Here is a 27750-nt window from a genome sequence, read left to right on the forward strand (position 1 = left end):
AGCAACTTTTCCGAAAGCAACATCGGTATATACGATAAACACAAAAGAAAGCATAAGGCAGTACAGGCAATTTTCAAGCTGAACTTGGAAGGTAAGCAAAAGTACAGGGTAGCTTACAAAATGTCTGTTTATGTATCATATCGTGATATACTTCAGAATAGATGAACGGACATTCTCCATAAAAGCTGCAGCTTCTTTCTGCAAATCAAAGGGTAAAACATATGAATCAATGAGTGACAAAACAACAAAGACACTTGGGCATGCATGCACCCACCCGAACCCCTAACCACCCCCTTGCCGCATTGAGACAAAAAAAAGGAAGCAAGCAAGAAAAAATGCACCACCTGCTCATTTTTTAGTGCACTTGCTATATTTTCATCAAGAAGAGCCAATACAGATCTGTTCAGCTCATTCTGCTCAACCATCTCTAATAACTGCATATAAAGAAATATTCACCGGTCGGACTCAGATCTAGTTAATCAGAAACTGAAAATAATTGTTGAAGAGCAAGGAAATAATGTATTGATCATACAGTTGCCTTCCTATCCTTTGACTGCAATATTTTCATGAGCCTTTCTTTTGCTAGTACGAGGTCAGTTTCCATCTTATCATATGCTTCTGTAACAAAGATTGAGACAGAATTTTTATTGTTTAGAGAAGAGAGAAGATCAACCTCCTATACAAGGGACTTTCAGGATAATAATAGACCTGTTCCCTCCAGCAAAACTTTCTGCATTGCTTCCAACTCAATTATGCTGTCCTCCATCTCCTGCAAAACATTATAAAGGTTGGTCAAATCCATATCCAACTACCAAGAGAGTAATCAAAAGTGACTTATTTCAAGAAAAGACCTTAGTTCTGGTCACTGCAAATCGTAGTTTTCCAAGCTCGAGTTGTAAGTGATCAAAGAACTCTTTGTTCAATCTGCACATTCACATGGTCTCAACTTATCCGTTAAAGAATCTGATAAAGGGAGCTTCAGCACTGATTTGTAAATTTTATTTGCAGATCAGGTTGCATTTTTATGTACTTGTTGCAATCAAAAGGGATTCTTTTTTGCTTCCTTTCAATTATCATTTTGTGAATACAAGAATGTTCAATAAATCAATTAGATAATTATGTGGACAGACAAAAACGACTGTAGTAACCGCAAAGAACCATGCAAGGATCCTTCCCCATCATCCAATTCCAGAAAGGGTCACATTAGGACATCATAATGGAGTACTAATTTGAACATACCAAAGTATATTCAGGGACTGAAGAGCTATCTCCTTCATAAATTTTAGCAAGCAATGCAGCACAATAGTTAGCGAACCTCTCCATGGAAGATGAGATTCATGAAAAAAAGAACTTGGTTAGATAAAATCAGCAACTTGATCCATTTACCTAATATTAGATGAAAACAATTTCTGGCTTTCATTGAGTAAAATTCTACTTAAATGGATGGCAAGATTACACATCTATTTGGTTGTCACAAGAGAACTTTAAGGGCTTCTTGGATAAACTTCAACAAGGGCTTCAACAATGCAAGCTCACAAGCTGTGTTAGCCATGAAGCAACAGTTTACTTCTACACTTTACAACAGATAATTTTCAAGTTACAAGACATACCATAACTGATCTCATATCAATGAGGAAACTTGCCAAATAAAAAATCAAAATGATACTACAGCTTTAAAACAACCATTCTTCCTGTATGAATACCTTGGCTGGAACACCTTTTAAATATCAAAGAATATGAAATGTCACATAAAGATGAGGCTTTAAAAAAGCAGGCAAGTATTAAATGACAAAATCTTGACATGAGAATTGTGTACAGAATGATCAATCAATACCCTTTATTTGCTTGCATCAAACTTTTCAAGCAAAAACTTGGTGATTATAATAAATCCTAAATCGATTTTCTTTAATTAAAAAACTGTTTATTATTCTCCTCAGCAAGATTATCCTGTGGTAGCGTCAAAAAGACCTTCTCCACAATAAATCCATCTAGGAAAGCATTCTTTCACATAAAACTGGTTGGTGTCCGGTCAAAGTTAGCTATTAAAACAGAAAATGATTGATGAGTTGAATTTTATTACCAAAAAGTTTCAATGAAAATGAGCATATTCCTTTACCAACAATTAAGTTTCGACCAGTCCATGAGCAATATAGCTGATACTTGTTTATGGATACCCGACTACAGCCAACATAACAGTGCAATCACCCTTGGAAAAAACAGAAACTTTAAGCAATCAACTTGCACGCCAGATTTTTAGAGCATTCTCAGGCAGACCAGTAATCACCATTGGAATAAACAGAAACTTTATTAATCCATTTGCATGCCAGATTCTTAGAGCATTCTCCTGCAGACTTATCTTACAACATGGTGGATTAGATGGGTGTCGTGGTTGACAACTCTTTTAAAGAGGGGAGGGTTGGTGGGGTGGGGTGGGGGGGCCGCGGGGGCGTGGGATTGTGCTGGCAGGGGATTAGCAGTCAGCTGTTCTGAAAGACGCAGAATGCAAGGTTGATTCTTTTTTGGAGAAAGCCTTAACCATGCACTTGTACATTTCAACCCCGTCCCCCTCCTCCATATCACCATCTATTTCGAGAGACTTCCACTGATACAGCTACCTAGCTTTTAGCATATGCATACCATTTCTTAGGCAGCTCCCCAACCGTCTTTCTTTTTGAACTAATCTTTTTAAGACCTGGCAGCCCTTTTAGCCATGCTTGGCATTTTGCAGTAGCCATTTCTTACCAGAACTGCCCATATGCAAATTTCTATCTTACTCTTCTTATGCCATTGCAAAGTGCCCTGATTCCCTTTTCCCCATTCACATTTGACTTTTGTGCTTTTGGTATTCAGCTGCTAAGGTGCATCCATGGTCTATTCAAGTCATACTCTTCACTGGTGTTATTAACTTATGTATTGTCATTGCAATTCAAACTTGAAAGTTTCAAGATCTAGGTAGATCTTGCCCAATATAGCTTCCTTGGTCACCAATTCAATGTCATCTTTCCTTAAACTAATGTAGTTTTAACTCATTTTGCACACACTTATTTATCTCTCATCAGCTACATTAGCACATACCGTGCTTGTGGTCTCTTCATGATTGTGTCCTCAAGCACCACCTTAGCTCATCCTTTTGATTTTGCACCAAGGAACTCCCTACATACCACATTCACTGCTATTTTACGTTCATAGCATCTTTTTCTTTCCTATTAACAGATCCATTATCTAGATGGGGTTCCAATCGTCCTCATGGTAAACTCGTAACTGAGATCTAGCATAAGGGAGCTTTTAGATAGATGTAGACTTATGGTTATACATATACTAAGGCATCTCTAGGACTCTAGATAGTCTATTGACATTGTTGGACAACTGGCTATAGCTCAACCAATTGGCATCCCTCTTAACTTGGGAAGGTCTAAGCTATATGAATATGGCATGTAAGAAAAAGATGACCCATACACGAGGCTCCTACCACTGTGGAAGCTGAGAGCATCAGATGTACACAGCCTTAAGCTGCATGCGGAGAAGCTGTTTCCATATTTCGAACCGATGACACTCAGGTCACAAAAGAGCAACCTTATTGTTGTGCCAAAGCCTACCCTCAATATAGATATGTATAAATACTTAGAATTTATACATATGCATTTATATGGTAATTTAGTCATTTGGTGCGATCACGCGAGTCTATAAACATTAATATATCGGTCATATGTCCTAACAAGATCATGGTTTATTTCTGAAACATGATCCTTACTTTTACAATGAAAGAGAATAAGTGAAGAAAAAACAAGAAAGGAAGAATGATGGAGGACATAGGAGAACTTGCCAGTCACCTTTCTTATATTAATTAACAAATTGCAACCCTTTGATATTCATAGGGTTGAATTGACCAATTTGTCTATCACATATGGCCACAACATGGCTAATTACAAAGAGATCGAGTCCATTGCATAGGTTTAACTACCTTGAACCCATTCACATGCCAAAAAGCCTATGATCTACAGAGAATAGTTTAATATGTAAGATCCATATGTAAATCTATTCAAAGATCTACAACGTGTTATATTGTGAAGATAATAGAAATTACAAAGGTCAAGGAAATATTCATGTTTAAATTAAGTATGCCACTGAACAATTGAATGAAAACCATCACCCTGAAAAGGAAAACAGGAGCTTTATAATTATGCTAAATTCAAACAAAATCACATAACATTCAATTAGAACAAGTCATAAATGTTTATCCACATATGTCAACTCATTCACTTGTAGATGATTAAGCATGAAATATTACCACAACTGATTATTCTGTTTATCAATCCTATCTGTAAGAGAACTATCAACTCTCTGGTTATTTTATCTATTTAGTCAATGCAATCTTGCATGAAATTTTAATGTCAGAAAACCAGGCAAGTAAATTCCTTATTTTCCTTCGATTTCAACCAGCCTGTGTCACTGCGAATCAATCCAATGCATTGCCCACACGCTTTTTGAATGGTAACTATTGGGATATACCGACCGACTCCGCGTGACCGACCGACTCCATCCGACCGACCGACTCCATCCAACCGACCGACTCCGCTCGACCGACCGACTCCATCCGACCGACCGACTCCTCCCGACCGACCGCGGGCGACACCGACAGCAACTATCGATTGCGCCCTGACCGGAGCGGGTCGGCCTAGCGGCCCCACGTCGCCGCCGATCGTCTGAGGGCCGACCCCCCGTCACCGACTTCCCATCGGATGGGACGCCAACGACTCACTATCGGTTTGAATGGCTGTCGTCCCACCTCTACAGGCCTTCCTAGATGCCGGATGAGCGGCGTGGGCCGCAATCCCATCAAGTAAACGCCGTACGAGCGCCAGGGGGCATTACCCTGCCAGGAAGCCTGGGGCGCTGTCCTGCTAAGGACGAGAATTAATTCCTAGGACCTGTCAACTTTGTCAACGGCATGACAACTTCCGGCGATTTGACAACTCTCCAGTTGTCTACATCACCGATGGCGAGGCCATACCACCTCCTACTATAAATCGGAGAATGCAACAGTGCTAGCAGGGGGGGCTTCCCAGAGAAAACACTCAGGCTTGCTCTCTCTCTCTCCCCCTCTCTCTCCGTAGAGCTCATTGTCTCCTTTTCACTGTTGCCTAGTCTCCTCTCTGACTTGACCGTCGGAGGGTCTCCGCCGGAGCAGCCTCCAGTCAGTGTGGACTTTCCTTTGCAAGCGCTCGTTCCCGGCGACCAGGCGACGAGGGGATTGGCCGCAACAGATTGGTGCGCCAGGAAGGGGGACATAACTAACAGTCACGTGTACAGGACATCTACGGACGGTACACTGTCCCCACGAAATTCGAGATGACGAAGACAAGAGCTCAACGGTCGAGGGTCACTGGATCGGCGAGGCGCTCTTCCCGCCGGGAAGAGGCCTCCCCTCCACCCTCCATGGCGGAGCCCAGCTCTCCGCGTCCCGGAGTGACCACGGAGGCGCAGATCGCGGCAATAGTTCGGCAGATGACCGTGCTAACAGACGCGGTCAAAGGCCTTCAGCAACCGATCTGGCTGCCGCCTTCACCAGGCGAGCGACCGGCGGCGCATCCGATACCCTCTAGGAGTAGCCGCCGACGCCCGCACCGTTCGCCGTCGCCTTCTCCAGAGCCCCTGTCACCCCACTCCCACCGGAACGAGGGGAGCGCCCACGGCGCGACGCCCGTCGGGCTCGACGGCCCTCCCCTTCCCAGCTGGAACGGGCAAGGAAGGAGAAGCGACCGTGGACGCCGTCCGCCTCTCTCTCGGACTCCTCTGGAGACTCCACTCCTGGGGTCTCCCAGCACCGACGGATCGACGACTACGAACGCAGGTTCGACGAGATCGATCGTCGGCTTGCCCAGTTGCCGGTGGACGGACAGAAGTCCTCGAACGACGTTGACTTTCAGACCGCCCAACCTCTCTCCCGACTCATCCTTGACGAGCCGATCCCCAGTCGGTTCAAAATGCCGCACGTGGAGCCCTACGACGGCTCCACCGACCCGATCGACCACCTGGAGAGCTACAGAGCTCTCATGACGATCCAGGGGCAACCGACCCTCTCCTTTGCATTGGCTTCCCCACCACGCTACGCAAAGCTGCCAGGGCCTGGTACTCCGGTCTTCGATCGGGAAGTATCCACTCCTTCGGGCAGCTCGAGCACTCCTTCGCGGCCCACTTCAGCACCAGCCGAAGGCCACCCCGAACATCGGACAGCCTTTTCTCTCTTAAACAAGGGGAAAATGAGACGCTCCGACACTTCGTGGCGCGATTCAACGCAGCCACGCTTGAGGTCCGGGACCTCAACGAAGACATGGCCATCTCGACCATGAAACGGGGGCTGAGGGCGTTCCGATTCACTTACTCCCTGGACAAGACCCTCCCCCGGACGTATGTCGAATTATTGGAGCACGCGTACAAGTACATGCGCGCGGACGAAGGAGCCTCCGACCGACGCTCGACCGAATTCAAGGGCCCGAAGGAGAAGCGGAGGAAGGGTCGGGACCCAGCTGTGCCTAGCAGGCCCCCGACCGACGGTCGGGTATCACCCCCACGACGAGACCAGAGGTCGCCCCGACGACGGAGCCCAAGGCCGATGCGCCCCAGGTACGATTCCTATACTCTCCTCTCTGCTCCCCGTGCGTAGATTCTGATGGAGATCGAAGGGGAACAGTACCTGCGACGGCCTCCGCCTTTGAAGGCAAAGGGCCTCGACCGACGGAAATACTGTCGATTCCACCGGGGCCACGGCCACAATACCGAGCAATGCATCCAGCTTAAGGATGAGATTGAAGCCCTCATCCGCCGAGGATATCTCGGTAAATTTCGAAGAAACCCACCAACCCAACCCGTTGCCGACCGACGACCCCAGCCGACCCAAGAAGCGACTGATAATCGACCTACGACCGGAGTCATCAACATGATTTCCAAACGGCTGGGCCCGAGAGCGTCTGCTGGAGGGGAGCCGGCGAAGAAGCTACGCCCGGACGATGTGATTACCTTTACAGAAGAAGATGTTCGGGGCATCCAAATCCCCCATGATGATGCTGTTGTTGTCTCGGCAACAATAGCCAATTATGATGTAAAAAGAATTTTGTAGATAATGGAAGTTCAACGAACGTTCTGTTTTACTCGACCTTCTCACGGATGCGATTGTCGGCCGACCGACTCAAGAGAGTCTCTACGCCCCTAATAGGTTTCGCTGGAGACGCTGTCGCAGTGGAAGGAGAGGTCACCCTGCCCGTGACGGCTGGAGCCGAACCACGACAAAGCATGGTCCTCCTGACTTTCGCGGTCGTCCAAGTGCCCTCCGCCTACAACGCCATACTCGGAAGATCCGGACTGAACGCCCTCAAGACGATAGTTTCGACGTATCATCTCCTAGTTCGGTTTCCGACCAAAAACGGCATCGGGGAGATGCGCGGAGATCAACACCTCGCCCGTCGATGCTTTCAGATCTCCGCTCAAAACGACGAATCGAAAGGCCCCTGACGGCCGATAAGCTGGACCAACGGGAGGAAGAAGAGCGGGGCGAGCCGGCCGAACAGCTCGTTCCCATCGCGATAGCAGGGAACCCCGACCGGAAGGTATGGGTCGGGTCTCAATTACCCGACCCCGAGCGGCGACATTTGGCAGAGCTACTGAAGGCAAATACCGACGTATTCGCTTGGTCGGCGGCGGATATGCCGGGAATTCCCCCAGAGACGATGACCCATCGACTCAACATCGACCCATCAGCGAGGCCGATAAGGCAGAAGAAAAGATCTTTCGCTCCAGAAAGACAGAAGGCCATCGACGAGGAGGTGGATAAGCTACTCGAGGCAGGCTTCATCAGGGAGACCACTTATCCCGATTGGCTCGCCAACGTTGTGATGGTGAAAAAAGCCAACGGAAAATGAAGAATCTGCATCGACTACACCGACTTGAATCGAGCCTGTCCAAAGGACAGCTTCCCACTTCCGAAGATCGATCAGCTGGTGGATGCAACGTCCGGCTACCGACTGCTCAGCTTCATGGACGCCTTCGCAGGGTACAACCAGATCCGGATGGCGCCCGAGGACGAGGAACACACCGCTTTCGTAACCGCCAAGGGCCTCTACTATTACAGAGTAATGCCGTTCGGACTGAAGAACGCTGGCGCCACCTACCAACGACTGGTCAACAAGGTCTTTAAAGATCAGATCGGGCGCAACATGGAAGTGTACGTCGACGACATGCTGGTAAAGAGTGCGCAAATTCCGGATCATATTCGGGATCTCGAAGAAACCTTCCGCACTCTACGATGACACCGGATGAAGTTGAACCCGACCAAGTGCGCCTTCGGAGTGACCTCGGGGAAGTTCCTAGGATTCCTTGTCTCACAACGGGGAATCGAGGCTAACCCCGAGAAGATCAGGGCCATCGTCGATATGCGACACCCGGACACCAAGAAGGAGGTGCAGCAACTCAACGGAAGGATCATCGCGCTCAGCCGATTCATTTCTCGGTCGGCTGAGAGATGCCTCCCGTTCTTCAAAACCTTGCGACAAGCCAAGCAGTTCTCTTGGCCGGACGAGTGCCGGCAAGCCTTCGAGGAACTGAAGAGGTACCTGGCCTCTCCGCCGCTCCTCGTGAGATCGGAGGTCGGGGAGGTCCTGTACCTTTACCTGGCTACTTCCCCGGAGGCAGTTAGTTCGGTGCTCGTCCGAGAGAACGAGAACCGGGTTCACCAACCGATATATTATGTCAGCAAGGTGCTCCACGAAGCCGAGACTCGGTACTCGAAAGCAGAGAAAATAATTTTTGCTCTAGTCATTTCGGCACAGCGACTCCGTCCGTACTTCCAGGCACACGCCATCGTGGTCCTCACCGACCAGCCCCTGAGAGCCATCTTGCATCGCCCCGACACATCAGGAAGGCTGGCGAAATGGGCCGTGAGACTGAGCGAATTCGACATCCAATACCGGCCACGACCTGCCCTCAAAGCTCAAGTTCTGGCCGACTTCATCGCCGAATGCCCGACGACCGACCTACCGTCGGGGGAGGGAAGCCCGCGGAGGTCGGGACCCCCGACTGTGACCCCGATTCGGCCTGGGTGTTGCACATCGACGGAAATTCCAATGCTCAAGGGAGCGGGGCCGGTTTCCTACTCACCAACTCGGAGGGGGTGGTTACTGAGCACGCCCTCCGATTCGACTTCAAGGCCTCCAACAATCAGGCCGAGTATGAGGCGCTCGTCGCGGGTTTGAAGTTAGCATTTGAGCTCAGGGTTGGCCGACTCAAAGTCTTCTCCGACTCTCAACTGATCGTTGGGCAGATCAAAGGCGAGTTCGAAACACGGGATCCGACCATGGCCAAGTACCACCAAAAAGTGAAAGATCTCGTGGCGCCCTTCGAATACTTCGAGATCTCCCGCATCCCCAAGGCGAAAAATGCTCGGGCCGACGCGCTCTCCAGGCTCGCGACATCCGACTACGGCGCCTTGGGCCGGACCTTCGTGGAAAGTCTTGAGCGGCCGAGCATCGACGAGGTCGAGGAAGTACTGCAATTAGTGGCGGAGCCGAGCTGGATGGACCCGATCGCTCAGTACCTGACCGACGGATCTACCCCCAAAGATCCTGCGGAGGCCAGACGACTCCGGTGGGCGGCTTCCCAGTACGTAATGATCGACGGCCGACTGTATAAAAGGTCATTCTCCTTTCCCTTGCTGAAGTGCCTGGGGCCGACCGACGCGGATTATGCCCTCAGAGAAGTACATGAAGGAATCTGTGGCGATCACTTGGGGGGCAAGTCCTTGGCTTACAAAGTCCTGCGACAGGGCTACTATTGGCCCACTATGAAGAAGGACGCTGCTGAATTGGTTCGGAGGTGCGAACCATGCCAGAAGTATGCCAACATACAACACCGACCCGCCAGCCAGCTTGCTCCGGTCATCGCCCCGTGGCCCTTCGCCCAGTGGAGAATCGACATACTCGGACCTTTTCCCCCAGCGTCCGGACAACGAAAATTCATCGTCGTCGCGATCGACTATTTCACTAAATGGGTGGAAGCCGAATCCTTAGCACAAATCACTGAGCGGAAGATGGAAGACTTCGTACAGAAGTCCATCATCTTTCGGTTCGGACTACCAAACACCATCATTACCGATAATGGGCGGCAGTTCGACAACCAGGACTTCAGAGACTTCTGCGCGAGATTTCAGATCACGCACCGACTAACCTCGGTCGGACATCCACAGTCTAACGGCGAGGTCGAGGTGACCAACCGGACCATATTGCATGGGCTCAAAACCCGACTGAATGAAGCCAAGGGCCTCTGGGTCGAAGAGCTGAACTCTGTCCTATGGGCATACCGGACGACACCCCGTATTCCGATCGGAGAATCACCTTTCAGCTTGGCCTATGGAACGGAAGCCATGATCCCGCTGGAGATCGGATTGCCATCAACTAGGGTCGAGCAATATCGTGAGCCGGATAACTCCGAGTGTCGGAGGGCCGACTTGGACCTCTTACCCAAGCTCCGACGCGAGGCACAACTTCGTATGGCTTCTTACCGATAAAAGGTGGCCCGATATTACAACGCCAGGGTAAAGCCAAAGCTCTTTCGACCTGGAGACCTGATCTTGAGAAAGGCGGAAGTCTCAAAACCCTTGGATCAGGGAAAATTGTCCCCGAACTGGGAGGGACCCTACAAGGTAGCCGACGCCTACGGACCGAGAGCTTACCGACTGGAAACCCTGGAAGGGAAACCCATTCCCCGGACCTGGAACGCCGACAATCTGAGGTTGTACTATCAGTGAACTATGTACCTCCCCCATTTGGAATACGAACTCAGTTTAAACTTCGAAGTCTGGAGTTTCGACCCTTCGACTGTGGTTCGGCGCTCACCAAGGAATGCGAGCCTCCGACATCCCAACACGGACTTAACGTTCTACTGCGGGCCGTCGGACTGACCGCCGACGGTGCGTCGAACGTTTGAAGGATCGACGCGCTTGCGAAAACGGGAGTTACACTCCTACATCTAAAGCTTTCGGCTAGAACGTTCGGGCAGAACGATCGGCCGACTCGCCGACCCCGCTCCGGCCCGGAAAGGCACAAGCGCCAACGCAACCAACGCTGCGTTCGCGACTTACCGACCGGGTCGAAGCCGGTCGAAGGGTATTCGGCTTATCACCGTTTATCACACGGCGCTGCACAAGTGCCCGACCTACGTCTGGGTAAGGGGGACCCGACTTGCCATCGCTTCCCCGACCAGACACGTCGACCGCGCGCGATGATGTACCTGGCGCAGTCCGACTGATCGCATCGAACGACACTAGGGTCATCGGGGTGCACCCGAAAGACGGTCGACTTTCTTCCCCACGAACGACCTTCGACTCCGCCGGCACGACCGACTCAGCGGACTCGTGCCTGGAAGTCGGTCGACCCCCGACTCACGACAGGACGACGTACGTTCGACTCTAGCACTCGGTTTACGGCCTAACGACGGATGTTCGGTCCAGGTCTTGAGACGGGCGATTAATGGTCGGGGTTCGTCTTGCCTATCCTATACCGAACCACCAACTATCTCGACTAACGACTCGGGATGACGTTGGGTGTCCTAATGCGGCATGCCAAGGCTGCGGCTCTCCGACCTTATGACCCCACGATTACAAGTACATCCCAACAGGCAAGAAAGGGAAGTCGAAAAGGGAACTAGAATTTTCTTAAGTTCATTTGATTACAAAATCGGGCCGAAGCCCGATTACAAGTGCGCAAAGAAAAACGAAAACAATAAAGGAAGACAAGGCCGCGATCATCCTTCGGAGTCAATCTCCTCGACTGACGGAAGCTCGGGGATGACCGGTGTATCCACCGTGATCGGCACTGGGTCGACGGTCGAGGCAGGATCGTCGGTCGGTGCTGGATTGGCGGTCGGCGCTGGATCATGGGTCGGGGCCTGGTCAGGAGTCAGGGCCGTCCCTCCTTCGGCAATCTGTTCCGGGACGGCCTCTCCCCCACAGCACGCCCCCCGACGACGGGTCGGCCATCTCTTCCGTGGCTTGGTCCTCGACCCCCAGTGGAATGATGCCGCTGAGGTCCAGCTCCGAGTACAGAGCATGGACTGCGTCCCGACCATCCTCGTACCCCACCCGGTACGACGCAAAGCCGGACTCCAGCAGCTCCTCTCGATACCGGTCGGAGCCACGGAAGTCATCCACTGTCCGACTCACTGACTCCTTCGCCGACCTTGCCTCCGCTTCCGCCCGATCGAGAGAGTCCTTCGCCGACTCCGCCTCTGCCTTCGCTATGTCGGCATCGGCTTGGGCAATCGACAAGTCCTCCTCGGCCTTGGCGAGACTCTCCAGCTGACCCGAAGCTGCTCGCGTTCGGCCTCGAGCTCGGCGGCGACGCCGTCCCGCTCGCGCCGCAGACGGTGCGCAGTCCGACCCTTGCGCTTGGCTTCCTTACGGGCCGACTTGAGCTCGGACCCGAGACGAGAGATCTCGTCCACCAGCTTTGCCTCCCGATCGGTCGACTGCTTCAAGTGTTCGACCAGCATCGCCCTGTCGGCTTCGACGGCCACCGCCCTGTCCTTCCAGGTCGCCCGAACGTTCCCGAACCTCCGGTACCCGGCCTCAAGTTCGGACATGGTATAGATTAGCTGCAAACGTGGGCACTATGTCAGGAAAGCGAAGTAATGAAAACACTAAGAACGAAGGAAGACGAAGTGGAACTTACCCCGACCATGATCGGGTAGAACGAAGATAGCATCTCGATCACTTGCCGAGACTTCAGCACCTCCACGTCGGCTGGGAGAAGGATCCCCTGGCACAGTCTCCTGGCCAGGTTGTGGTCGGCCAGCGCCGACGCTCCTTCAGGGACCTGAGCGCCAGGTGGCGCGGTGCGACTCCCCGATCTTGTGTCGTCAGCGGGGTCCATCGGGGCTTTCCCCCGATCGGCCGCCCCAGCCAGTGGATCGGGTAAGGAAGGGATGCTCGAGCTTGACACAGCACCCCCCGTTGCCGCTGCAGACGCCGACGGATGACGTTCGGGTTCCCGAACGGCGTCCGACGCTACTCCCGTCGGCGAAGCCGCCGACGTTCCTTCAGCCGCTACCTCCGTCGGCCTTTCCTCCGGTTGCACCGTCGGAGCCGAGAGTGCAATCACCGGCTCCGACTGATCGATCGCCGACGCTGCGACGGTCGGCGCCGCTGCGGAGGGTTTCTTCGACGGCCGTGAAGGTCCAGCCCCCGACGCCGGCCTCTTCCTCGCCACATATTGCCTGATCTCAGCATCGGTCGGCCTCATCCTTGGCGTGTCCCTGCAATGCCGACAAAAGGATCAGTATATGCACGAGAATGAATGCCAAATAAAAAGACAACCGATGGATCGGACGATACCTAGACGGGGGACCAAGCTCAGGCCAGCGTCATAAAGGGCTTGTTCGGTAACAAGCTCCCTCTGCTTCGGGACCGACATGTCTTTGAGTCGGTGGAAGTCCTCCCGATCGTCCGCCTCCACCCGGCTGTTCTCGTTTGCCTCGGTTCGAGGCACGCCCCAGTGAGAAGGAAAGCCCCAGGGAGAAGAAGAGGAAACAAAGAAAAATGTTTCTTCCATCCGTGAATGGACGATGGAAGGCCAGTGATAAAGGAAAGACCCTTCCGGGGGTTGAAGAGCCACCACCCTCGGGCCTTAGGGTGGGGTCGGAGGACAAAAAATGCCCGAAGAGAGAGATACGAGGGTTGGTCGGCAGAAGCTGACACAACAGGGCGAAGCTGATTATTAGCCGAACAGAGTTCGGCGCCAGTTGCGCCGGACAAAGTCCGTAATAATCTAGCAGATTCCGGACGAACTCCGGAATCGGAAGTCGAAGACCAGCTCGGAGGTCCTCGACGTACAATGCCACCTGGCTCGCGGGCGGGTTGTTAACCCGACCGCCAGTCCCTGGGGCGGAAAGTCGGAACTGCTCCGGGATACGATACTGATCCCGAAGCCGATCGACACTCGGCTCCGAAAGCGAGGAAACCTCAACTTCCGGAGTCGATCGAAGGTCGTCGGTCGAGTTTCCCGACCGAGCCTCCTGAGGAGAGATTCTGGCCATAACACCAGAACCAAGAAGAAGACGAAATCGAAGAAGGAGGAGGAAAAGAAAGGAGGGGACGAGCTCCAAACGAACCCTTGCGGGAGTGGGGGTGGGCGCAGCTGCCGTCGACGACAGAGAGACCGCTTGGGCAGAGTCTCCGCAGCGAAACCGTCAGAAATGGAGCTTCGAATACAAGTGGCCCCATATATATAGGGCTGTTCGACGGCCGAGATGACGCCGCGCCGATCGAGACTTCTCGGATGAGCGACACGTGGCGGCATCCGGGCCCCCTTTTCGATCCGGCGGTTCGGTGCACCCATCCCGGGAAGGCCACGCCACCTTCATTAAATGCGGGGGACGCCGGGCCAACAACCCCTGACACGTGGCGGAAGGGCCGCGATTCGGAATTAAATTGCCCGCGGCGATTCGCGTCCCCGATGGGATGCCTGACAACGACCCGCGTCCCCAGAACCGGCGCCGGACGGCGGTTTGCGTTCCCCAAAAGGCGCAAGACACCCGATCGCCTGACACCAGATCGTCCGACACTCGATCGTCTGACACCCAATCGCCTGACACCGGATCGTTCGACGTCGCGGCATCGGACAATGGGACACCTGACATCGACTCGCCCGGACTATCCGCCGGTGAGGTCAGCAAACTCGGTCCAGGATGCAGCAAGGAATCCACTCCTTTCGCCCAACATCCTACCCGTGTGGAGACGCGGGCCAATGTGACATCAGGCTCAGGAGTGGGGGGGCAACTGTTGGGATATACCGACCGACTCCGCTCGACCGACGACTCCATCCGACCGACCGACTCCATCCAACCGACCGACTCCGCTCGACCGACCGACTCCATCCGACCGACCGACTCCTCCCGACCGACCGCGGGCGACACCGACAGCAAGTATCGATTGCGCCCCAACCGGAGCGGGTCGGCCTAGCGGCCCCACGTCGCCGTCGATCGCCTGAGGGCCGACCCCCCGTCACCGACTTCCCATCGGATGGGACGCCAACGACTCACTATCGGTTTGGATGGCTGTCGTCCCACCTCTACAGGCCTTCCTAGATGCCGGATGAGCGGCGTGGACCGCAGTCCCATCAAGTAAACGTCGTACGAGTGCCAGGGGGCATTACCTTGCTAGAAAGCCTGGGGCGCTGTCCTGCTAAGGACGAGAATTAATTCCTAGGACCTGTCAACTTTGTCAACGGCATGACAACTTCCGACGATTTGACAACTCTCCAGTTGTCTACATCACCGATGGCGAGGTCATACCGCCTCCTACTATAAATCGGAGAAGGCAACAGTGCTAGCAGGAGGGGCTTCCCAAAGAAAATACTCAGGCTTGCGATCTCTCTCTCTCCTCTCTCTCCGTAGAGCTCCTTGTCTCTTTTTCACTGTTGTCTAGTCTCCTCTCTGACTTGACCGTCGGAGGGTTCCCCCGGAGCAGCCTTCGGTCAGTGTGGACTTTCCTTTGCAGGCACTCGTTCCCGGCGACCAGGCGACAAAGGGATTGGCCACAACAGTAACAGAAAGAATCCCTCGTAAGCAGCTTACCGAGACCTCAACCTCGCGATCTCGAACTCGAGCTCCCTAGCTTCCGTGTCCAGAAAATACTCCACCAGTCCCTCGTTTGTCTCCGGCACCATACGCGCCTATCAAAAGATGGAGATTCGAGGGATAAAGAAAGGAGAAAGATGGCGAGCAGGGGAAATGGTTGAAGACATGGGTGAGAGAAAAAGAGAGAGACCTCGCGGCGAGCCCGGCGGCGCTCCTTCTCCTCCCGGACCTGGCGGTTGAAGTCCTCCCTGGCGTCCGCGTCCTTCTCGAGGCGCCGTTTAAACTCCAGCCGGGCTATATGGCCCCCCTGCGGCGGGCCCAGAATTCCCTCAGGATCCTGGAAACAAGAACGGGTGGAGCTATGAAGCAGTAGCTCGATCCAATTCGACAAAGGGAGGACGAAAAGAGGAAGAGGGCGAGGATTCCCACCCATCCGACGCATGAGATTCTTTGGCTTGGGCGTCTCGACGATGGTGTTTTCGAGCTTATGCGGGCGATCAGGTTCGCGGATGCAGCGCCCAGGGCGGCCATCTGCCAAAGGAAGAAGCAGCACACACTCTCTCTCGGTGTTTGTCTTGTTCTCTACTCAGTTGGGAGCACCGAGCGCTGGTTTGGTTGGGTGGTTATCCGCTCCAAAGCCAAGGGCATGTGTGTGAGAGACGGAGTGGTGCGCACCTAGACACATCTAGCTTAAGCTCGGTAAATGGTGCAAAAGAGTTTGGGCACCGGTACGATTGAATCTATTCGGCTATATTTGATGCATGTCAGATAATTTTAAAAAATAATATAAATTATTTTTAAAATATATTATTATTAATAAAATAATTAATAATATTAATTATTATATTTATATATATAAATAATATTATAATAAAATTATTAAAAATTTTGATTTACATATTTAATATGATAATTTCGTTATCGATAATATAAAATTAAATTTTCAAAATATTTTTAAATTACATCTATTAAAAATTCATATATTATGATTTACACTCAATATCATCCTAACATCGTGACTGCTGGACGGCAATATGCCTGGCCGCCGGCTGCCGCCCCTGTCGCAGACGACCACCCCCCATTGCCACCACCGTCAGTGGATGACCACAATTTTTTATCTTTTTTTAATTAAAATATATTCAACAGGAAATACTAATTACATGATCTATATCATTATATTAACCATCAGAGAGAGAGAGAGAAAGAGAGAGAAGTATAGCAAAATAAAAAATAAAAAACAAAAAACAAACATCACAAAAGTTAACCATCCATATATTAAATGGAATAGCTTCACTTCATTATACTTCTCTCAGCAAGAAGTATATGTAATTTATTAGAACAATTGCACATCACAAATATTAACATGTTCAAATTCAAAACTACTAATAAAATTACCCACTAGCTAACTTAATGTTCATACCAAATTACTATAGATAATCTAACCAAACAACCGCAGTACCAAAGATAACCACAACTAGCAAAATAAATGTCCTAACTATGACTTAAATAAATGATATCCAACACATTATATTTTCTCAATCTCTGAGATAGTGAAAGGAAGTAAGTCAAACTTGCACCATTATGAGCAATTATTAATCCAGCTTTAACCATCAACAACTCATGCAGCTCCAAATATTCAATCTTAGCTATTGCCTCATAAACTTTTTTCTTCAATTCTTGATCATTTGCAAGGAATTAGAAATAATCTGCCAATTTATTGATACCCTTACTTAAACCTGGACACATTACTCCAAAATTACTTACGGTTTCAATCAAATTGCCTATAAGAACAACTTCTTTCTCATTATAAATCTTCCTTTTTCTTAATCTGGATTGGTTTTAAGATGAAGAAGCACTCTGTTGAGGATAACCAATAAGAGTTTGGAGAATGAAGCTGTTACAATCCAATGCAATAGGATCTACAAGTTAGACCTCCTCCTCACTATTCATTGCATCTACAAAGATTTCAACGGCTACATTTGTAGGGCCCTCAGCCCTTTAACCCGTTGCTCGATCTTTTTCAAATATGATCGAGAGTTCCTACAAGTATAAGAATGGCTTATTCTAAAGATCAGATGCTTGAGGATTACTCTATTATAATGAACCAATATAAATTGAGCAAACTATACCTAAAACATCAAAAGTTAAATAAAAATGAAGAATTAATTAATCAGTTGTGCAGTTACCTTAGCCTAGTTGTCCCATACATCTTAATCACAAGTAATACATTTTTTCACATCATCCCATCCAAATCCTAACGTGTTCAATATATCATAAATAGCACCATATTATTGTTTCAACAACTTGAACATTGAATGGATGCGTGGCCGAGTCTTAATGCAACAATTAGATATCTTATTTGCCATCATCTTCTCCAACTGGAGTAAGAACCCAGGCTTGAAATTACCATCTTCTGCTCTCCATATAGGATCATTCTTCAAATCAAGCATACATCCAATTAGTATAGCATCTTGCTTCACACTCCATTAATGCTTCTTCTCTTGATTCATTCTTTGACTTGAAGAAGCATCCATATCTAAAAGATGTTTATTTAATGCAAAAGATAAAAAATATTCATATAGCAAATCTAAATGACAATAACAATAAGTTGAATAAAAAATTACAAATGACATTAACCAGGTTCATATTAAGATAAATATCCGAAACATCAAATAGTAATACAACATATAAAATATATAACAAAATTTACAATAATATCAAGCACTTCTTCAAGCTCTAGATTAATGTCACATTTCTTATATTAAGTCATTCTTTAATTGAGTCTAAGTATTTATACTCTAAATGTGATCAATCATTTCTTCTTCATTGTCATTTTCTTTTATCAAAAGAACATCAGGCACCTCATCCTCAATTGGATCAATTGACATCTCTCTTCTAATATAGTTATGAAGAAGAGTACACATTAACAATTTTTGCTTGCATTTTTATTGGATAGAATGACTTCTTTCTAAAATTTGCTCATCTCATTTTAAGAAATCTGAAACATCTCTTAATAATATTTCTAGCAAATGAGTACCTATAGTTAAAATATTCTTGTGGTGTTGCCAGTTGGTAATTTTATCTTCAATCATTCAAATGATATTGTTGACCCCTATATGGAGTTAAAACTCTTCTTCATTTGTATATCCAACATCATACAAGTAATAAAAACCTAACATAAATAAAAATCTTATTAGAAAATAAGTTCAATATATGTGTTAGAAAATAAGTTCGAAATAACTAGAACTATTAACTTGTGGCACTTTTAAACCTCTTCTTCTTAATAAAACATCTCTTAGTACTCTACCATTTGCAGCTAATCCTTTCCAACTTGGTAAAATATAGATGAATTGCATATGTTGATTGCAAACTCCTAGAACATTCATAGCTATTCCATCTTTTCTTGCCCTATACCTAGGCTTATCAATGTCAAGGACAGTACATCTAATGTATATCCCATCTAAGGCACCTAGACAATCCTATAATAAATAATTATATTATTATTATATTATTATTATAAAATATTTTTTAAATAATTTAAAATTAACATAACATTCATCCAGCTAATTAGAAAAATTATTTTGAACTATTTTCATCTGTAGTCAGTTGAGTTATCAGGTACAGGCTCTAATTTTTTGAATAATATTTCATGGCAAAGAAGAATAGACTTCAACACAACTACAAACAGCCTGCTAATTATCTCACTACTCTTTACAAATTATCTTTTAATTACTCTATTCTTAGCATAGTAAGTACATATATATAAAAATATAACAACCATCTTCTCGACACATATTTTTTTGGTACTCGATAATCTTTCAGTAGTTTGTAAGATATCATATAATTCATGGAAACTTCTCTTATTCATGTATGTATTTTCTATACATGCCAACTCATAACCAAATGCAATCCTTCAAAAAAAATATACAATCCTCCTTAAACTAATTTTTCTAATCTTGTGTCTATCATGCTCGCCAAGATCAATCCTCCTTCTCTTGTTTCTTCTCCTAATCAATAAATAAGCAAAATATGTATGTAATACACCAATTAACAGAATAATGGCCCTATGAAGGTTGATGTACATTACAATGATAGATATCAATTTTGGAAGCAACTCCTCTGACAATCAATCCATCTAAATCACAGTATTACCACAAGAAAAATAATATATTTCAATGATAATTTCTAAGCACAATAACAAGTATTCAGAGCTCTAGCAAAAAATTCTAGCAAACATATTGAGCAAAATATTTCAGCAAATTTTATATTAAAATAGAGATACAAATAAAAAAATTTATGGAGCAAATTAAGTCCAAGCATTAGTGCTCTGTGATTCGCAAGAGCACCAAGCCATTGGTGCTCCTGCACCAACCACTCGCACGCCTTCGTGAATCATGCCATGAATGATACCATGTTGCCATTCATGTCTCGTTCCACCAGCACCACCACGACCATTGGTGCTCCCACACCAGCTGCCTGTATGCCTTCGCGAACTGTGCTGTGAATGGTGCCATGTTGCCATTTATGTCATGTTCCACCAGTACCACCATCCATGACCCTAGGGACTTCACCCGATAGAGGAGCTTATTGTGGGGGTTCACTGGGGTGACGCTCTCGTCCACCAATGGTGAGAGCACGAATACCAAGTTCACCACCAAGGCCTCCCCAGGCTCGCACCCCAGCACCGCCTCATCCAGCTCCAGCTCCCTTGTCTATCGGCACATAATGTACTCCCACAGATCACAGAGCACCAGCATTGATACTTGATACTATCATAATCGACTGGTGCTCACGAAGACAACTCATCCCCAAAATGAAAATAATTATAAAAAAAAGAAAAGGATGACTTATTGGCCACAAGATGAGAAGAGTGGTCATTGATGCATGTCGTAGCATACCAAAATTAACCCTACTCACTACTATATAGATAGGGTGAGTCGGGATCGTATCCATAGGGATCTTAGTCGATTGTTTCAAAAATATAAATAAAAAAATAATAGATTATAAGAAACTAAGAAAAAAATAAAAAAATTATAAAAAAAATATTTTTTATTGATTAAATAAAAAAATAAAAAAAATAAAAGTTCAATACAAGAATAACGAAATTAAGTTGATCTTCTAGCTGCACCTGATAGTGGATATATCTCCTTGAATCCTTCATCTTCCTCTATGTAGACGCGGCAGATTGGTTGGAAGGTTTGATTTAAGAACTCCAAAAAAGAAAGATAGGTGGAAGAGGGTATGTGGAAGAGAAAAGATAATAGTACAGGATTAGGATTTCTCTTAGGTTTGATGGAAAGCATGCTAAGGTTAGGACCTCCCTTAGACTTATGAAGAAAAAAGAAAGAGAGATGAGAGCAACAACTTAGAGAGAAACTTAGACATTGGCTTTCTCGGAGAAGATGGAGGTCTTGGGATTCTATTTATAGAGTGAGGAGGCTAGAGTTTCATGAAAAGATAGGTGGGAGCATGAATAAGGACCCTTAGATCAAGCCTATTGCTTCTCCATTGATCAATAAGTCATGTTCACACTTAGTCTTCATTTAGAGTGATCTTGTAATCTGAACCCTTAATATTTAAGTCGCGTTCACACTGGAATGGAAGCTGGTTGCCTGGTTTACTCAAATCTGATCCGATTTGAATTCAATTTGAATCATATGAACCCAAACTTCCCATCACCTGTAAAATAGACTAGAGAGTATTAAATTTTAATAAAATAATATTAATTATTATAATATTTAGTACCTCTAATGGTTTAAATTAAATATTCATTACACCTCTCAATTTGAATTTTTACTCATCCTCGAGTAAAATAGATACATTAGCATTGTGCACTAAATTATCCTTAAATCGAAAGTTCTCCTAGACATTCCTAACTGTAGTAGCTATCCGACTAGACCATTAAAGAGGTACTTCATTGGATTATCAATTCGATCCAATTAGTGATTGAGTATTAGTCATAAAAATTTTTAAAGATCTTCTTTCATCGACTCTCCACTCTTCTCTTTAAATCTTCTAACTTAATGTGGGTTTGGTGTAGTATCTTTTTACAGTTTATTCTCCTTATTCTTTCTCTTCTTTTTTTTTCTTTCTTTTTTTTTATAAAAATATTTATATGTACAGTCGGTGCAATGTCTTAACCCTTTAAACTTTCTAATTGACTCTTGTAACGAGCTTTAGACCAATGACTCCTAAACCAGTTGGCTTTAAGACATTAGGTGTAAAACACCCCTCAGGCTTACTGACTCGAGTCAAAAAGATTACGAGTTAAAACTGACTATACAAGAGATTTTTTCACATTCTTACTTTTGATGCGAACAATAACGCTTACTTAGGTGAAGAAGCCCGGTTACTTAGTGAGAAATGCTAAATTTTTTTTTTTATCAATGATTAAGGTGAACTTTTTACATACTTTGACATTTCACTCATACCTGCATGAAGCAGATTCTTCATTGAGATAGGTGGAAAGAGAGTTCTAGAATCACTCTAAAATTTAGTCTGATCTAAATTCTACCATTAATTGGATATCCTTAATAATTTTTTTTTTGATATCTCTAAAATTATCTAGACCGTTAATCACTCATTGATTAGGATGCCTAGTTAACTTCAAATCGAGATAAAATTCAAATATACAAAACTAATTATTTTTGATCATACACGATGATTTAATTAAATTAGTTATTCTTTCGTCCAACTTAATTTTCATTATCCCTACTGGAAGAAAAGAAAAAATGTAAAAGGAAGGATACCACCTGATTTGCTATTGCTTGCAGATTCTTTCATATTTTCCAAGAGCTCTCGTCAGATATTGATGATGTTCTCCCCTCAACTTAGCTAGTCGTCCTTATTAGATTCCTACAAAATAAAAAAAAAATTTGGATAACTGAAAAAAAATAAAATATTGAGTTGCCTCACAACAAGCGCTAAGTTTAAGGTTTTCAGCCAGACCAAGCCAAAATTCAATTGTAGATTGGATCCTGCAATTCAATTGAGTCAACTTGTTTGCCATCTCTGATTTATCCACATAATGTTTCAATCGTTAGCCATTTACTTTGAAGATATTTTCTTGTTTAGGATCTTTGATTTCAATTGCTCCATGAGGGAACACTTGAGTTACGACATATGGTCCATCCCAATGTGAATGGAGTTTTTCAGGGAATAGTCACAACCTCGAATTATAAAGCTACACTTTTTGATTAGGTTCGAATATTTTTCGTAAAATATATTTATCATGATAAGCCTTAGTTCGGTCTTTATAAATTCATGAATTCTAGTATGCTTCATTGCGTAGCTCTTCTAATTCGTTCAATTATAGTCTCCTATTACTACTTGCATTTTTCATATCGAAATTGAATTACTTTATGGCCCAAAATATGCGGTGTTCTAGTTCTACCGGTGATGACAGGCTTTTCTAAAAATGAGCCGATAGGGAGACATTCCTATTGAGATTCTGTATGCAGTACGATAGGCCCATTATGCATCTTCTAATCGTCCAGACTAATCTTTTTGATCAGGCCTAACTGTTTTCTCGAGAATTCGTTTGATCTCCCTATTGGAGACTTTCATTGGGCCACTAATTTGGGGATGGTATGGTGTGGCAACTTTGTGAGTTATTCCATATTTCTTCATTAAACTTTCAAAGTACCTATTCGTGAAGTGTGCACCTCCGTCACTAATAATGGCTCTTGGACAATCAAATCAACTTAAGATATTCTGTTGGATGAATTTGATTACCACCTTATGATCATTCATTCTGATTGTCATAGCCTCAACCCATTTAGATACGTAATCTACCGCAACCAAAATATATTCGTATCCGTAGGATGGAGAAAAGGGGCCCATAAAATCGATTCTCCAAATATCAAAAACTTCAACGACCAAAATGGGGGATAGTGGCATCATATTTTTTTTAGAAATATTCCTCATCTTCTGACAGTGGAGGCACTCAAAATAAAATTTATGTGCATCCTTAAACAGTGTCGGCCAGTAAAATCCACTTTGTAATACTTTTACAACCGTTCTCTTCCCACTGAAATATCCCCATATGCAAGAGAGTGACAAAAGGTAAGTATACTTTGATACTCACTCTCAGGGACATAGCGTCAAATCATTTAGTCAGGGCAATGTTTGAATAATTCGGATTCCTCCCAATAATAATGTTTGACCTGTAAGAAGAATCGATTCTTCTCCTATTTTATCCAATGGAGAGAAACTTATCCTATTGCCAAATAGTTAATGATGTGGACAAATCATAGGATTTGGTCAGAGGAGGTTGCAAAAAGTTGTTCGTCGAAATATTTCTCTTTGACCTCATTTGTACCCATCATATGGTCAACTAAGATTCTAGAAATATGATTACGACCATATTTTTAGAACCCTTCTTGTCTTGGATTTCTAGATCAAATTTTTGAAGCAGAAGGATCCATTTGATCAATCACGGTTTAGTATATTTCTTTGAGAGTAGATGTTTCAGAGCCACGTGATCAAAATACACTAGAACCTTAGATCCTAATAGATATGAATGAAATTTATCAAAGACAAATAACACCGCTAGTAGCTCTTTTTCTGTCATGGTGTAGTTCAATTGGGCATCGGATAGAGTTTTGCTAGTGTAGTAGATCACATGTGGCTCCTTATTGATTCTTTGACCTAAGACGGCTCCTATTGCGAAATCGAAAGTGTCATACATGATTTCAAATGAAAAAGATCAATCAGGAGATTTTATTATGGGTGCTGTTGTCAGGATTGTTCGTAATATGTGAAAGACTTGTAGATATTCTTCATTAAAGACAAATGACGTATCTTTGGATAGCAGATTGCTCAAAGGTCTCGATATTTTGCTAAAATCTTTGATGAAGCATCTGTAAAATCCAGCATAACCTAGGAAGACCGTATTTGTCGAATCGAAGTGGGGGATGGTAATTTTGAAATGATCTTGATTTTGGCTTTGTCTACCTCAATCTCTCTTTCAGAAATAATATATCCCAATACGATTCTTTTTCGAACCATGAAATGATTCTTTTTCCAACTTAAAACCAAATTTATCTCCATACAGCACTTAAAAACTTTGAAGAGATTATGGAGACAATCTTCTAAGGTGGTTCCAAACAGGGAGAAATCATCTATAAAAATTTCGAGATATTTATCCACCATATTTGAGAAAATGACAATGATACACCGCTGAAATGTAGCGATGCATTGTAGAGCCCGAACGGCATACGTTGAAAAGTGAAAGTGCCATAGGGACAAGTGAAGGTGGTTTTCTCTTGATCATCCAAAATATAGGTATCTGATTGTACGCTAAATAACTATCTAGAAAATAAAAAAAATATGGACCCACTAGCCATTCTAGGATTTGGTCGACAAAGGATAATGAAAAATGGTCCTTCATAGTAATGACTTTTAGTTTTCTATAGTCAATGCATACTCACCAGCTAGATGGTGTGTGAGAGGAAAGCAATTCACCTTCTTCATTTTTCACCACAGTAGTACCTGATTTCTTAGGTACTACTTGGGTGGGGCTGACCCATTTATTGTCGGATATGGGGTAGATAATTCTATCATCTCATCATTTTATCACCTCTTTCTTCACTACTTTCCATATGTTCGGATTCAGTCTCCTCTGCATATCTCGATGGGGTTTGGCATCTACCTCACAATGAATATGGTGCATACAAATGGAGGGATCAATTCCTTTTAAATCGGCAATAGACCAGCCGATAGCTTTTTTATTTTTCTTCAGAACATCAACCACTTGTGCTTCCTAATCTGAGGTTAAGTCTAATGCAATGATCACCAGGAGGGTGTCATTAGGTCCTAGAAATACATACTTGAGTGTGACCGGAAGTGGCTTTAATTCTAATATAGGTGGTGATTCTAATGACGGAGCTGTGGGTGTATTGGCTAATGCGGATAATGACTCGTACTTGATTATCCAAAAGGGAGTAGTTTCAGCATTTGATGTATCAACTAGAATGTTTACTTCTTCACTACCTTCCTCCATATCACAGTTATCCACTCCAAAGTACGTCAAGTGGGTGTCTCAAAAATTATGTGCAAAAATCATTGATGTTGTTTCCTCTATGATGTCCTCGAATGTATCTATCTCGAAGCAACTATCAGTTGATGGTCTTTGGAATGCACTAAACACATTCAGTCTCAGCTTCTTATTCCCAAACGATATGTCTATGACTCATATCCTATAATTGATACATGCGTTTGCCGTAGCTAGAAAGGATCTACCTAAAATAATGAAAATTTACTTTGGATTGTCACTCAGTTCTATGTCAAGGACTAAAAAATTAACTGAAAAATAGAACTCATCTATCTTGACCAAAATATCCTTGATCATTCCACGTGGTATCTTAATTGATCTATCAGCTAACTATAAAGTAACCGACGTGGGTTTCAATTCTCCGAACCCAAAAAGTTTATAAATCGAGCTAAGTAAAAGGTTTACACTGGCCCCTAGATCCAAAAGAGCTTGTTCGATGTGAAAGTCTTCTATAATGTAAGGAATGGTAGGGGTACCTGGATCTTTAAGCTTTGAAGGGGTAGTGTGCTGAAATACAGAGCTAGCTTATTCGATGAGGCATATTTTTTTCGAAAGTTGTGATCGAGATTTACATTTTTGGATGCATAATTTCTTCAAAAATTTTACGTAAGCTGAGACCTGTTTGATTACGTCTAGAAGGGGGAGATTAATTGAGACTTGCTTAAATAATTCCAACATCTCATTGAGTCTTCCTCCCTTCTTATTCGCAGGAGTATGGGCTTTTAGGGCACTCAGAAATGAGACTTTAGGTAAGTAAGGTGATTCCGATGCAGTTTATCCATTCTCTACTTTTGGATCCTCCTTATTCTTGGGTGATCGGGTTTGGTCAAAGGTCCAGGGTTGGTCTCATTGGTTTTACTCATGTGTTCAATGACCTTCCCACTTTTGAGAGTCATGATTGATTTGGTATGTTCAGAAAAAGTTTTTGGAGCATTGGAGCTCTCAACCATGAATTGTCCTCTTGGATTGCTCTCAGGTTGGCTAGGTAATTTTTCTCCTTCCCTCCTACTGACTGCGGTTGCTAGTTGATCTATTTGGGTCTCTAGCTTAGCAATAGATTGTATGTGGGAGTTAAAGGTCTGGGCGTTGACTTCTAATCGTTCTAGCATTTTTAGAACCTTCTCTTCAAAAGCTGAGCTGTGACCAGTGGTAGACGGTTGAGGAGCATTTTGAAACTGGTGGTGTGATCCATCCTATATGTCGGGTCCTGATAGTTAGGTCTAGATACAGCAGGACCAACCACTGACTATGATCTTCAAGAAAAATTGGGATAGTTTCTCTAGTCGAGGTTATAAGTGTTCGAGTATGAATCATTTCTTGATGTACAAGCTTGTAGGGTTTGAGCTTGCTGGACCTGCTTGTGCACAAACTCAGAAAATTGAGGTGCGGTTGGGCATTCACAAATAAAATGGGTCGAACTTGCATACAATGCACAAACATCTTGGACTGGGTTAGGTAGAATCGGAGAGTATCCAGTATTCAGAAGACAGTCTAATTTTTAGGACAACTCATTTACCTTACTATAGATATCCATAACATTTCCAATCTAATAGATTCTACTTCTTTTTTTGTTGAGACATGGGTTGTTCTCTAGAGATGGCAAACATGTGATGCAGGAAGTTCTCACTAAGTATTTCAAAGAGCTGCCAAGTCTTATCCTCACTTTTTAGCATGAATGTCCCACCACACGATGCATTGATCATTTGTTGGTGTTTTCTGATAGACCATTGTAGAAACACTGAACAAGTTGCTATTTGGGGACAGCATAGTGGGGACATTTACGAATAAGGTCCCTTAACCTTTTTCATATCTCACGAAAAAGTTCACCATCCAATTGAAAAAAACTAGTGATGGCTTTTCTAATTTAATTTATTTTTTCAATTGAAAAGTATTTCTTAAAGAACTCTCTCTGAAGATGGTTGCAAGTTGAAATGTTATAGAATCTAAAGAGTTTAACCAATACTTGGCTTTGTCCTTAAGTGAAAAAGAAAACAGTTTCAATCTGAAGGCATCATCGGAGAAGTTTTGGATTTTTACTGTAGAGCATATCTCAAGAAATTCATCCAGGTATTTGT

At 45.1% G+C, this 27750-nt stretch overlaps 2 protein-coding genes and 1 non-coding gene across 3 annotated transcripts; 1 reads left to right on the forward strand and 2 right to left on the reverse strand.

The window, feature by feature from the left end:
• Positions 1-6: 6 nt before the first annotated feature.
• Positions 7-16261, reverse strand: LOC105043266 (uncharacterized). Its single transcript, XM_010920746.4, has 8 exons — positions 16051-16261; positions 15812-15958; positions 15619-15716; positions 852-924; positions 709-769; positions 533-618; positions 345-434; positions 7-198 (listed from the first exon to the last, which is right to left on the reverse strand). The coding sequence occupies exons 1-8, from the start codon at positions 16150-16152 to the stop codon at positions 136-138; spliced, it is 720 nt and encodes a 239-aa protein (XP_010919048.1). The 5' UTR covers positions 16153-16261; the 3' UTR covers positions 7-135.
• LOC140857217 (uncharacterized) lies at positions 12006-13668 on the reverse strand. Its single transcript, XM_073255927.1, has 2 exons — positions 12717-13668; positions 12006-12639 (listed from the first exon to the last, which is right to left on the reverse strand). Exons 1-2 carry the CDS (start codon positions 13284-13286, stop codon positions 12283-12285), a joined length of 927 nt encoding a protein of 308 aa, XP_073112028.1. The 5' UTR covers positions 13287-13668; the 3' UTR covers positions 12006-12282.
• Positions 16262-27435: 11174 nt separating the features above from the next.
• LOC140857674 (small nucleolar RNA R71) lies at positions 27436-27541 on the forward strand. The gene has a single exon (XR_012141168.1). It is a non-coding gene; the product is annotated as a small nucleolar RNA R71 (small nucleolar RNA).
• The last annotated feature ends 209 nt before the right edge of the window (positions 27542-27750 follow it).

Source organism: Elaeis guineensis, chromosome 4 (assembly GCF_000442705.2).
Source record: "Elaeis guineensis isolate ETL-2024a chromosome 4, EG11, whole genome shotgun sequence".
NCBI lineage: Eukaryota > Viridiplantae > Streptophyta > Magnoliopsida > Arecales > Arecaceae > Elaeis > Elaeis guineensis.